This window comes from Sceloporus occidentalis, unplaced genomic scaffold (genome assembly GCF_023333645.1).
Source record: "Sceloporus occidentalis isolate IW3139 unplaced genomic scaffold, rSceOcc1.0.p SCAF_2, whole genome shotgun sequence".
Taxonomy (NCBI): domain Eukaryota; kingdom Metazoa; phylum Chordata; class Lepidosauria; order Squamata; family Phrynosomatidae; genus Sceloporus; species Sceloporus occidentalis.
In genome coordinates, this window is record NW_028316982.1 from 242,954,768 (window position 1) to 242,968,945 (window position 14,178).

The following is a 14,178-nucleotide window of genomic DNA, read 5'->3' on the forward strand; positions in this document are numbered from 1 at the left end:
GGAAAGACCAAAAATTTTTAAAAATTTACTTTGTCAAGATTATTTGTATAAGCACAGTGTAGCAATAATTAAAAAATGCCATTCTTTTTTCTTGCTCCCTTCTTTGGGAATATATGTACAGGAGGGCATGACAAATTATGTTGGCAGATCAGTATGCTAAAACAGTGTTGAAATAGTCACGATTGCCTATTAAATCATTACTAAAGTTTCTGGACAGAATCCTATTGGACAATTTTCCAAACCAGCATTCTCAGAACACTTTAGCTCCAAGAAAACACCTGGAAGTCAGGCATTGGCAAAATAGGCTGCTCGGAGCCCACAGCCTTCCCTGAGTGATGGTGTTATCTTCCTTCTTTTCACTGTCATTGTATTCATGGGGTTTTCTTTTCTGTCGTGCCATTATTACCACCGTATGCCAGCATGCTTATGACAGCTTAGTCTGGCCACAGAGTGTTTACAACATGCTTGGGAGTATACATCTTTGTTATCTAACATATATTTAGTGAGCTACACAAAATCTATCTCCCAATTAGAACTAGATAAACTCTAGGTTCATTTGCAATTTTAGCGTATTGTCCAATGTCTCTGAAGCACAATGATCCAAGGGTTTACATCTGAAAATTTAAATGCAGTTAGAACTTATACAGTTTAACTGAAGATATAGATGTAGCTCACAGAAACGTAATACTAAATCACATATTTATAATTCAACATATAAACATTCCTGTCACACGGTTTGCTTGGCAAGATTTATTCAGAGGAAGTTTGTTGTTGTCTTCTAAGGTGGAGAGAATGTGACTTGCCCAAGGCCATACAGTGGATTCTTCCATGACTGAGCAGGGATATGAACCCTAGTCTCCTGGAGTCCTAGTCCAACACTCAAACCATTACACCATGTTGGCAGTATATACATTCTATTGCATTCGCAATGGTATCCTTCTAGGGCGCCTGGCAGAGGTGGGAATCGGGGGCACTGCGCTCCAGTGGTTCCGGTCCTACCTCTCCGGGAGGTCCCAGATGGTGCAGCTGGGAGACGTGTGCTCCGATGAGAGGGCCCTTAAAACTGGGGTCCCTCAAGGAGCCATTCTGTCTCCCATGCTATTTAACATTTACATGAAACTGCTGGGAGAGATCATCCGGAGACATGGGGCGCGGGGTTATCAGTACGCTGATGACACCCAAATAATTTTCTCTATGTCTCCGACTGATGCAGTGACTGAGGATGGCGTCTCTCCTCTTGTGGCCTGTCTGGAGTCAGTAATGGGCTGGATGAGGGAAAACCGACTCAAGCTGAATCCAGAGAAAACGGAGGTACTCATGATAGGTTCCCCTGGTCCAGGAATGGCGGTGGTTCCACCTGTCCTGAACGGGGTCACGCTCCCTGTGAAGGACTCCGTGCGCAGTCTGGGGGTGCTTCTTGACTCGTCCCTTCGCCTGACTACTCAGGTGAATGCGACGGTCAAGAGCACCTGTCATCAGCTTCGGCTAATTCGCCAGCTGCGCCCATACCTGGCCCAGAGGGACCTTGAAACTGTGGTACATGCTCTGGTTACCTCGAGACTGGACTTCTGCAATGTACTCTACATGGGGCAACCCTTATACCAAACCCGGAAGATACAAATGGTGCAGAACATGGCAGCCAGGCTGGTCACTGGTACTTCCAGGGCCAGCCATATAACACCGGTGCTGAAAGATCTCCATTGGCTGCCCATTCGCTTCCGGGCGCAATATAAGGCGTTGGTGATGACCTATAAAGCCCTAAATGGCTTGGGCCTAGGATACCTGAAGGACCGCCTCTCCCCATACATTCCGCCCTGCACCCCCAGAACATCTGGGCAGCAACTACTTAGGGTTCCCGGGGCGAGGTTTGTCTCCACTACTAGGAGGACATTTTCCATCGCCGCCCCGGCCCTTTGGAACACGCTGCCCATAGAGCTCCGCTCAGCTACCTCCCTGGCCCAATTCAGACGGGACCTAAAGACCTTCCTGTTTGGGATTGCATTCCCTGATTAAAGTCCCTTAGGCCTCCTTCCTCCGCACTGGCAAAGGGACTGGCTAACCCGGGGCTTTTTTTGTCTTTGTTTTTGATGAAATTGTTGTATGGTTTTATTGCTTCTTCTTCTGTTTTTAACCTGTTGTAAACCGCCCTGATCTGTTGGAAGGGCGGTATATAAATAAAAAATTTATTTTATTATTTATTTATTGTAATTTAAACTCCACATCCAATTATTTTCACAGTTATTTGAAATAGATCCTTTTATTGTAATTTTAGTAATGATGCTAAAACAATTCTAGCCATCATCTTCAATGTCAAATCCTTTCCTATATTGGCTTAATGTCACACTTTTGTGACAAATTCCTACACTCCAACAACCTAAACAGTATCTGCACTGTAGAAATAATCCAGTTTGACTTTAGCTGACATGGGCCAGTGCAATCAAATTGTGGAAATTGTGGCACTAGAGCACTCTGACACAGAAGGCTAAATGTCTCACAAAACTACAATTCCCCAAATTACATAGTACTGAGCTATGGCAGATAAAGTGTTGTCAAACTGGATTATTTCTGCAGAGTGGATGCAGCCCTAAAGTGCCTATATTTTCACATTCTTTCCTGAAGCCCCAATAAGCATACTCCTTGGGCTTTGTTACTTACTAAATAGCCAGACATTTCATTTGTTTTGTTGTTGTTGCTTTTGTTTTTAAATTGCTGCTTTTCACTGGAACAGGGCAATTCTTTTGACAAGCAAGTTCAGCATCAAACTGCATCCAGGTGGACTGAGTGTTTTAATCTGGGCTATATTTCAGGATATAAAAATGCCCCATGCTACAGCAGAATCGAGGATATTCCACAATAACCAAACACCCCAAACTGGAAAAAACATGTTCATGTGATTTAGAACTTTTGTTCTGAGTATTTGTCAGTCTTCCTTGTTTGTAAAAAACACAAATTTTAAAATTTGTCAGAATTACAAATGTGCTAGATTTTCTGAGACAATTTTAATCTCAGCCATTGTTCATACAAAACCATAGAAAAATGTACAAAACTCTACACAACAGGTGGCTGAAACTCAGACTCTGTTTACAACTCTTTGGGTGACAATATTGCAAAATGCTTACCTTGGAGGTCTAGCTCTTTGTGAAGTCTGCACCAAAAATGTTCCATCTTCCTTGATGAGAGTTGAGTGGGTCTCTAATAAACATTCTGGCTGGCTGGTTAACCATAAGCTCAGACATGGAAGTTATCAGCACACCCACAAAACAATCTGTCTTTCACAGGGGGAAAAAATCAATTTTATTACTATTGTCAGTCCCATAAATACAGTATGTGAAATTTGTCTCTCAGTGAGAAACCTAAAGACATCCTCTGTCAAACCATCCTCTCTGCAAGTAACTGCATATGCTCTGAAGCCCAAGATTTTGGTCAAAACAAGTACTATGTATATACTGTAGTTATGTCAAACTGATTTTCTTTTGAAGTTCTACAAGCATTTCCTTTTTTACTCTTTTTAACCTATTTTTTCCTGAACAAAATTTAGAGCAAGTACCTGCAGATCTGAAGCATCTTATTTATTTGTTTGTTTGTTCTACAGCTGTATTGATAGAGCCTTGGCAATTGGGCTTAGGATCTTTCCAAGAAGCTGAACAGCCCAGTGTTCAGAAACATTGGCCTGTGATAGCAGCTTATCAGTAATTATTATGAGGGAGAGCTTGTTAAAAAATGGTGGCAGGTGGACCAGTAATGAAAGTTAAACACACACACCCCACCAAGATTAATTTTCTAGCGATCTAGTCCAAATTGTACTGCACCCATTAAATGCACCTTTCCTTGAAGGTCAGCATGCTGATGGGACTCCAAAGATTATGTTCTGTGAGATTTTATGCCTCCTTGAAAGCCAGCATGGTGTAGTAGTGTGAATCCTGACTACAACTCTGGAGACCAAGATTCAAATCCTTGCTCAGGGAAGGAAACCCAGTGGGTGACCTTGGGCAAGTCCCACTCTTTCAGCCTAAGAGGAAAGCAAAGGCAAACCCCCTCTGAACACATCTTGTCAAGAAAACCACATGATGCGAGTTTCCTTAGGGTTGCCATAAGTTGGAAACAATTTGAAGGCACACAACAACAACCCAGAAAGAAAAACCCTATGTCACATCACAAACTTGCTCATTTTCACAGGAATTTACCATATGGAAGAAAGCCGGAGTTTAAGGAACATGTTTAACTCTCATTTGATCTCCTGTGAAGTTCTTTGGACCCAGTACTCAAGCTAGTATAAATTATACATGGCTTGGGTTCAGCATACTTGAGGGAACACCTCCTCCCATACAATCCTTCCCACGCACTCAGGTCCTCTGGGAGGAACCTACTCCAGCCAAAGAAAACCAGGCTGGTGGTGACTTCCCAGAGGACCCTTTTAGCTGCTACTCCTAAAATATGGAATGACTTGCCAGAAGAGATCCGCCATATTACATCTTTGCAGGCGTTTAAAAAAGCGACAAAGATGGCTCTCTTCTGGCAGGCCTTTCCAGACTAACCTCTAGCTGAATTAACCAAATTGATCCATTCACTCTTTCACCACCTCTCCTGATGGTCTCCTGGAATAATTCGATCTGTGTCAATCCTTAGTTAAAAAATTTGTAACTAAATACCTTGTACTGGGGATATTGTATTGTATCTTGATAGTTATGTGTATTTTTTAAAATTAAATAAATAAATAAACCAGGACAAATGTAGGACAAAATTTTCAAATGGAGGGCACGTTTTAAATAAAAAATGGAGGACACGCGAAAAAATTTGCTGATTTTTTAAAAAATGTTAAGATAAATGCATGTTTCTGAGGCTTCTATAGACAATTGCCCCACCATGCCCCTCGCGTGAGATGCCAAAGGCCCCGGCGGCAATCGGCAGCAGGACTGGGCTGGGGCCGGTCCCAAGGCCTCACCGGGCCGCAGGTTGCCTACCCCTGTTAAAGAGTAAAGACATACAACAGAATTGTCTATAGTATTCCTCATCACCATGTATGGATGTGAGAGCTGGACAGTAAAAAAAAGCAGGGGAGAGCCTGCCTGGCCCGAGGAGAGCTTGGGTGGGTCCGGGGAGAGCCTGTCTGGCCCAGGGAGTGCCCACCCAGCCTGGGTAGAGCTGGTGCAGGCCCATGCAGCTCCCATGGGGAGCAGAAGAGCCCCCACACGGGCCAAAACAATGCCTGCAGGGGGCAAGGAGATGTTGTCACCCCCCATTCTGGGGTGTCACCCCCCTTCTGGGTTGTCGTCCAGTGCGGTCAGCACCCCCCTCACCCCCCAATGACACTACTTATGGTGTGTACTCTTTTGATCCCCCTGGTATCACAGCTGCTAGTCAATTAAATAGATAGATATGGATATTTGGAAGAAGGGAAAGAGATAGACAGGTAGTTAGAGTACTTGCCAGGAAACATACCTCAAACTAACCCAAGCACCTTACTGAGTTTAGAGGAAAACAATTGGGTTTTCACAGCCTTACCAGTAGCTTTTGCCCCATGTATTAACCTAGAATCCAAATGACAACCACCAACATCATCATAGATTGACTGACAGAGAATTGAGATCAGACAAAATCACTGGTGTAAAGAGTTGTTGGTGAATAGTGCATGCAGCACTGTTCCATAGTAAAGAAAGCTCTATATTTTATCTACTATAGTGGATCCTAACTCACAGAGATCATAGTCTTGAGGCCACTAGGAAAACCTATACTTCAATTTAGGATGAGGAGTCAAATGTATAGCTGTCAAACAGAGGCTTATATGTTTTCCTAAACATCTAAACGAACAGAAGCAGCTAGAGACGTAGCCATGTTATGCTGGAATATCAATATGCAAAAGTATCTTGTAGCACCTTTGAGACTGTGAGACAGAATTTGTCTCATCAGCATTTGTAGACTTGGACTACTCTCTCAGAAGCAAGTACTGTATGAGAACTCCAGTCTCAGCAGAGGGAGCTGCATGAAAACCCACTGGTTTATCACTACAAGCATGTGAATCTTGTTAATCCTCAGGGTACCTTTTCTCTTTGAAAATCACGGTAGGTAAATAGTTCAAGTGAGATCTAACTGCAGTTTTAACTGTTTCTGTGGGCAAGACAACCCTATCCTGCCTAGTCTGTGTTGTGTCACAACACTGTGTTAATGATTCCTATGTTTGTGACAGCTTGTAACATCAGCTACTCCCCAGCCACCAATATTTGCCATAATGTTTGAAGACATATCTATACAAGCCAGTGTAGATTACTAGCATGGGGGTTATGAGTTACAAATCTTCCAAGATGCCTGGTTTCTGCACATTTGCAGTTATACCTTACCTTCAAATAGCACAGTATGAACTGATACAGCACAAAACATGTTCTTTCTAATACATATACAAACTGATATAGTCTTTCAGGTGCAAAAGAGTAAGTGCAGGCCACTTTTTTATGAACTGCATTTGAAAAATGCATAGAGAATTAAGTCCTGTACAAACTAAATTTCCTGACTGTGGCTGTTTATGCTTTATTTACTGCTAGTTTTGTGAAAAGGTTCAGTGGCATCACTCAGGGGTGCAGGGAGTGCAGCCCACACTGGGTGACACCACAGAGGAGGGATGACATCTGGTTGGGCACTCTTCAGTGCAGGTGCATGCCCTTCCTGGCTTCTCTGTTGTGGTGCTTTCTCTTCTTGGGGAGACAGCCCAGTGACAGAGGAGAAAGAGAGGTAATGCACACCCCTTCTGTCTCTTCTCATTGCCCCAATGCCAGGTAGCAGTACCTTTCTGCCAGGCAGCCAGCCAGGTAAGGGAGCAACACTTAAACTGGGTAGTGAGGGGCAAGGAGAGGGGGACAACTGGTAGGGAGAGTGAGGAGGGCAGTTGCAGGTGAACAAGTTAGCAGGAGGGGAAGGGCAGCCCTCCCCCTGACTGGCAGCCCTCTGCACCAGGAATGACCATAGGTAGTGACACAACTGAACCATATTGAGGAGCTTTTCTATAACTGAATGAAACGGAGGTGTCACATTGTGTTCTCTCTCTCTCTCTTTCTCTCTCTCTCTCTCTCTCTATATATATATATATATATATATATGCCCCAACAATATATATCAACTTAACAATTTGTAAACGAATGTATAGATATCAGAACCTCCAAAGTTTGGATGTACTGTTTTCAATTTCAGGAAGATGAAATGTGCATTTTCAGGAATCTGTAAAGACAACATCTGTGATAGCAAGGAACAAAAGTGAAATAAAATACAACACCAATATTAATACAAACAAAACTATTCCAAGAATAGCATACCCCCAATTGTTCCAATTTGGCAGGGACACTCCTAATAAATCCTGTTGTCCCATTTTTTCAGTTTGCTTTGAAAGTATCCTGGTTTCTCTCTCACCATCCCTTCATCCTCAGCTTGCTGCAATTGCTCTCACTTTCCTTCATCCTCAGCTTACTTCAATTGCTGCAAAATGAGTTCAAAGTGCAAAAGTAGCTTGCACTCAATTCATTCAGCAAAGGAAGAGAGAAGAGAGGGCAAAATCTTGGCCTTCCCATTAGGCTCAGGCAAAAGCAAATTGCTGCAGCATCTTCTAGCTTGTGTGTTCATCCACATTACTAACTTTTGCCATCTTGACCATACTCCAATGTTGCTTGGCCACCCACATCCTGATTTTCATCTGTCAAATGTTGGAAGGTATGAAATAGGAAACATACAAAGCTTAGTACCAAGACAGTGTGGACAAGTGTGAATCAGGAATCCAGAATTCTAAACTGTATGCAGACTAAATACTTTCCAATGAAAACATCATTCCTAATATAGGAGTAGTGGTTCTCTATTAGAACTGGACTTTGAGATACAACAGGTACATGCATGCCAGGTACATTAGGTATACCAAAGAAGTACATCACACATGAAAGTTTCTGTCTTTTAAATTTTTTTAAAGACATTTTAAAAATTTACTCTGCCATATGCTCCTGTCATTTTCAAGTAGCCATGAGGCTGGGGGCTCTGTCAGCTGGCAGTTTGCCATATAGGGCATTGCCCTTATCTGTTTAAAAAATCTTTCCCACTACCTGGTAGATGAGGATGGGAAAAGAGACAGAAGCACCCATAGTGCCAGTGGAAAGGATAATAGAGCATGAGAAGTAAAATAGGAGTGGCAGCAGAGCACAAGAGAGCACCCACCTGGCATACAGGCAGGACAGCATCTTGCATCTGGTAGAACCTCTCTATAAGAGCATGGGATAGGTTGATGAACAATAAATGGAGAATCATATACGTAAGATTACAGGATATCTGCAATTCTATATAACCCACTTAGTGGTTAAAAAAAGGGGGGGTTCAAGATTTAAGCTTCCTGGCAGCCATAGTCCCCTGGCAGCCATGTAGAGGTTATTCAGATGGTGAAAATAATCCAGGATATATCCAGGTTGAATCGCTGTTGTTCACATGCATCCTAAATGTACCTGATTAAGTTTTTTGGGGGGCTGCCAAAAAACTATGTTAACCCAGGATAATCAATACCAGTTTTTCCCCCTGAGGTTTTTTTTTTTTTTAAGTTTTGCATCATCAGCAGTGTGAATAACCAATGCAAATAGACCCAGGATTAAACTCTGCATGCCTTGAATGCATATTGAATAGATTTGCATCATTGACTCCATTTTTATTCAAGTGCTGGCACATGTGAGCAACTGAACTCCCAGAAATGTGGAGAGATGCGGTTCCATGGTGTGAATAACAAACCCAGAATGCGTGAATGAGGTTATTTGCATAGTTCCACTAAAACACAACATCTGAATAATCCCCTAGACATCATGAACACTTATTTTAGATAATCCCAGCTATCTGCAATGGTTGTTCCATGGCACAGCAAAGGCATTCAGTACTTGCTCAATGTCACTTACCACTGCAACTTAAGCAGAGTCAAACAGTTTACCTCCAAGGTAGAATGGCTGAATTAACAAGTTTTTATTCTCTAAAAATCTCAGGAAACAGGGACAAACCTTTTATGCCAGGACTGCTTTAAAAAGTAAAGAATTACAATGTTTTTTGTTTGGTTAGAGCTCCCCCTAGTAATCTCTTTATGATAAGGGAGGATTTTTTGTGCGATTTTGTTGCTGTATGTACTACTATTGAAGAATCTTAATTATAACACAAAAATTAAGCTATAAGAATCAGGAAATAAAGTTGTAAAAGAAAACTCATTAAGTATTTTTTGCAGTTATTGCCATACTTAGTAATTAGGATCTTAAATCTGAATAATTATTGATTCTTGCTTATTGAGAAGATAATATTCAGAAACAATTTTCTCTCCTGTTTTTCCTTCTGTTATTAATTTCACAATCTCTGCTTTTAAAATTAAAAAATACAACTATGTTATAAAAGGATGTAAGTGACCCAGATATTGTTATTGTAATTACAAAGAAAAATGTGCAATTTTGCAAAATTAAAAACAACAACACATTTCCATTATAGCCTTTTGAGTGGAGTTAAAAACATTTTACCTGAAAGCAGAACCTGCTAAAATCAATAGGACTAATTGTCAAGTGAGTGTGAAATAGCAAAAAAAAAAAAAAAAAAAAAAAAAAAAAAAAAAAAAAAAACCCTGAGTAAGTTACTATTTCAGGTTTCAGTCTTAAAATGTAACACAAGGTGTATCTGCACTGTAGAAACAAGTGTAGTTTGACACCACTTTAATGCTGTAATTCCATCCTATGGGCTCCTGGGATTTGTAATTTTACAAGGTTTTTAGCCTTCTCTGCCATAAAGCGCTGTTGCCTCACAGGACTACAAATTCCAGGATTCTGCAGGATGGAGCAATGCCAGTTAAAGTTGTGTCAAACTGCATTATTTCTACAGTGTAGATGCTTCTACAAAGTCAAATGCATTGAAAAAGTACATGCACGAAGATCAGAAGTCTGCATTGAGACTATGATTAAAAAGCTATCTGGTCCCAATTTCCTTGTAAATTATGACATTTGATCAGTGGCCCTGGATCATTCACCAGCTCTCAACCTACACACCATAGGATTCTTGGGAAGAGAAAATGGGATAAATTCAGATACAAAAGGTAAGGAGGCTTGACTACCTTGAATATTTCATTGACATGCGCAATCTCTCCACAAATGCAGGATGCAATTATCTCACATCAACACTGTGTCCTTAGTAAGAATCTAATTCTTTGCTAATTTTGCTCTCAAAGGAAGGAGCAAATAATTTTAACCTTTTTCTTCTGCGAAAAAGACTATTTTCAATTCAGGATACAAAATGTGCATTTTACAAAAATGCACATAAGACACCATTTTCTGTGCACACATTTTACAAAAGTGCACCTCTTTTTGCCAATTTTTAGCCATTCCACCCACCCCAACTTTATATGTGCATGTGTGTGTATGTGTATGAATTTTACATATATTCAGCCATCCTCCCCATACACACGCGCGCATACACACACACACTCACATACATACAATTGGGGAGGGGAGAATGGCTGAAAATTGGCAAAAAGAGGAAGAGGAATACTTTTAAACACATATTTTTTTAGAAAAGGGGGGGGTTGGCTGAAAACTGACCAAAAGGAGGAAGAGGAAGACTTTTAAGCAGGTAATTTTGCTATTGTTGTTGTTATTGTGTGCCTCAAAGTGACTTTTGATTTGTGGCGACCCTAAGGCAACCTTATCATGGGGTTTTCTTAGCATGTTTCTTCAGAGGTGTCTTGTCATTGCCATCTTGAGGCTGAGAGAGTGTGGGGTGCCCAAGTTCACCCGGTAGGTTTTTATGCTCGAGTGGGAAATCACATTGACTATCAAGTTATTATTATTATTATTATTATTATTACTATTATTATTACTTACCTGCCTCTCCTCATGGCTCAAGGCAGGTTACAACATAGTTAAAACATAATCATTACATAAAATACAAATATTAAGCTGCATCTCTACGCAATCTTTATATTATAATACGGAGGGTAATAAAACGTAGGGCAATAATATAAAATTTATGTTTAAAATTTAAAAAGTACTGTGGCCTGTTACAGACTGCCAAAATAAAGCTGCTTCGGGTCTCTTTGGAGGTATGCTATTTAAATGATGCATGGGTCCTAAGAGTCCGGAGGTCGCACCAAAGCCACACTCCATTCCTAAGCACCGGAGTGCAGCTTTTGGTGCAGCTTCCGGATTCTTAAGATGCATGCATCATTTAAATAGCATACCTCCAAAGAGACCTGAAGCAGCTTTATTTTGGCAGTCTGTAACAGGCCTGTATAACTTGGTTTGAGCGTTAGACTATGACTCTGGAGACCAGGATTCATTTCCCTGCTCAGCCGTGGAAACCCACTTGGGCAAGTCACACTCTCTCAGCCTCAGAGGATGGTAACAGCAAACCCCTCTGAAGAAACTTGCCAAGAAAACCCTACTATAGGTTCACCTTAGGGTAGACACAAATCTTAAGTGATTTGGAGGCCCATAGCAACAACAACAATAAGTGTGCCGTACAGACAGGCCAAAATAAAGATGCTTCAGGTCACTTTGGAGGTATGCTGTTTAAATGATGCATGCATCCTAAGAGGCCAGAAGCCTCACCAAAGCCACGCTCCAGTCCTAAGGACTGGAGGGCAGCTTTGGCGCTGCTTCTGGCCTCTTAAAATGCATGTGTCATTTGAACAGCTTACCTCCAAAGTGACCTGAAGCATCTTTATTTTGGCCTGTCTGTACTGGCCCAAAATTATGCGCTTAAAAGTCTTCCTTTTCCCTCTTTTTGGTCAATTCTCAGTCCCATATATTGTTAGGGTCACAATAGGGTCCAGTCCTAGACACACTGAAGAAATAATCCACTTTGAGACTGCTTCAACTGCCCTGGATCAATGCTTGGGAATCTGAGAACTGTAGTTTTGTGAGGCATTGATCCTTCTCTGTCAGAGACAGGTCTAGTGCCGCGACGAACTGCAATTCCCAGAATCCCCTAGCACTGAGCCAGGGCCATTGAAATGGTCTCAAACTGGATTATTTCTAGTGTGTTTTGGAACCTGGTGTTTTCCGACTTATGGCGACGCTATCCTACTGTGACCCTGTTAAATATTTATTTATATATGGTATTTATACCCCACTCTTCAGCCCTAAAGGCTCTCAGAGCAACTTACAGATAGTTATTCAGATGGAGCGTGTGTGTGTGTGTGTGTATATATATATATACACACACACACACACATATATGTAATATAAATATGATACAATATAAAAATATAACTATAGATATTAATATAAATATAGATATAAAATGCAACTATAGACATATATAAATATAAATAAAGATAAATATATAGATAGATATAAAGTATAAATATAGATATAAATATATAATCTAAATCTAAATAAATATTAAAAATATAAATAAACATAACTCTCTGATTCTGTGGGATTGTATAAATAAATATTCAACTATACATATATAAATATATAGACACAAAAATATAAATATATAAATCTAAATAAATCTAAATATCTAAATATAATATATATATAAATATAAATAGAGATATCAAAATATAAATATATAAATATAAATGTAAATATATAAAAGTAAATAAATATATAAATAAAATATATATAAATATGAATATAGATAGAAAATATAAATAGATATATAAAGGGCGCGAGGGGGGAATGGCTGGAGGCTGACCAAGGAGAAGGGAGAGGGGCCTCTGAAGGACAGTGTTTTTTGGAGCCACTCAAGAAAGACCAACCGTCGCCCTCAAGATTGGGTTTTTAAAAGCTGCGCATGCGCACTCCTCAACACACACTCTTTCATCTCCCCTCCTTCTTACCTGCGTCAACCTCGGGAAGATGAAGGAAGACGAGGCGTCCTCCGTCGCCAAGACGACGGATGACGTCACCCACCTCCTAGCCCCGCCATTGGCTGGGAACCTTAGGAGAGCCCTCCCCCTCTTCTCCTGGAGAAGGCGGAAGCGGAAGCCGCACGTGGAGCCGGCGAGTGCTTGCCGCAGTTTCTGGAAACTTCCTCTCCTGCCTCATTGTGCTGCTGCTGCTGCTGCTGGAGCCCTTGGGCGGCGGCCGTCGTCCTCCTGTCTCCTCGATGGCGGTGGTGGGCTTCGACCTGGGCTCCCAGAGCTGCTACGTCGCGGTGGCCAGGGCCGGAGGCATCGAGACCGTGGCCAACGAGTTCAGCGACCGATGCACCCCGTGAGTAGGCGCCCCCGACGCCCCCGCCGACGCCTCTTCTTCTTCTTCTTCTTCGTATGATGCTTATTCTTTTCCAGGCTCAGGGCCCGGTTGCTTGGAAGGTACAGGGCCACGGCCTCAGAGGGCATGGGAGGGTAGGGGCTTTGGGGGGGGGTGCTCCCTTTTTGTGCGTTGTCTTTATTCCTGACGTTTCACCTGCTGCAGCTGTGGATGGGCCTTCAGGGAATGCTGCCATGGAAGAGAGCGGGGGGGGGGGGTCTATATATATATATATATATAATATGCATATATGTGTATATATATTATACTTATATAATATTTTACGTATTATATATATATATATAATAGCTTACATATCTATATATATAAAATATCTTTTATATATATTATATTTATATATATAAATGTGTATATATATGTGTATATATATATCTTTTATATATATTGTATATATGCATGTGTATTATATCTATTCTATATGCTATGTTATATTTTTATATATTTTATATTTTAATATATATTTTAATATATATATATATATATATATTTCTCTCCCAGGCGATGAGGCCATGTTCTGGGAGAGTTTGTCCCTCATGTGTCACCTGTATCTAGGGTTGCCATAATTGTCAACTAAAAACCAGGACAAAATGTAGGATAAAATTTAGCCCAAATGTAGGACATTTAAGGACTTCAATTTTTCTTAAATGTCCTACATTTTGGGCTAAATTTTATCCTGCAATTGTCCTTTATTTTGGTCTAAATTTTGTCCTACATTTTGGCCTGGTTTTTAGTAGAGAATTATGGCAACCCTACCTGTATCTGCACAATCACCAAGTTGGAAGATACCCCAAAGGGCCATCCTGTCCAACCCCATTCTGACATGCAGGAACTTTCAATCAAAGCATCCCTGACAGATTGCCATCCAGCCTCTGTTTAAAGAACTGCAGGGAAGAAGACTCCACCACTGTCCGAGGGACTGTCT

General features: G+C 41.0%; 1 protein-coding gene across 2 annotated transcripts in view; it reads left to right on the forward strand.

Annotated features, from left to right (window-relative positions):
• The first annotated feature begins 12,961 nt into the window (after positions 1–12,961).
• Positions 12,962–14,178, forward strand: part of HSPH1 (heat shock protein family H (Hsp110) member 1) — a 28,080-nt gene continuing 26,863 nt past the window's right edge. For both annotated transcript variants that reach the window (XM_089512539.1, XM_089512540.1), the window contains exon 1: positions 12,962–13,196. In XM_089512539.1, coding sequence (XP_089368665.1) covers positions 13,090–13,196 — 107 coding nt within the window. In that variant the 5' untranslated portion in view covers positions 12,962–13,089. The remainder of the gene's footprint in view (positions 13,197–14,178) is intronic.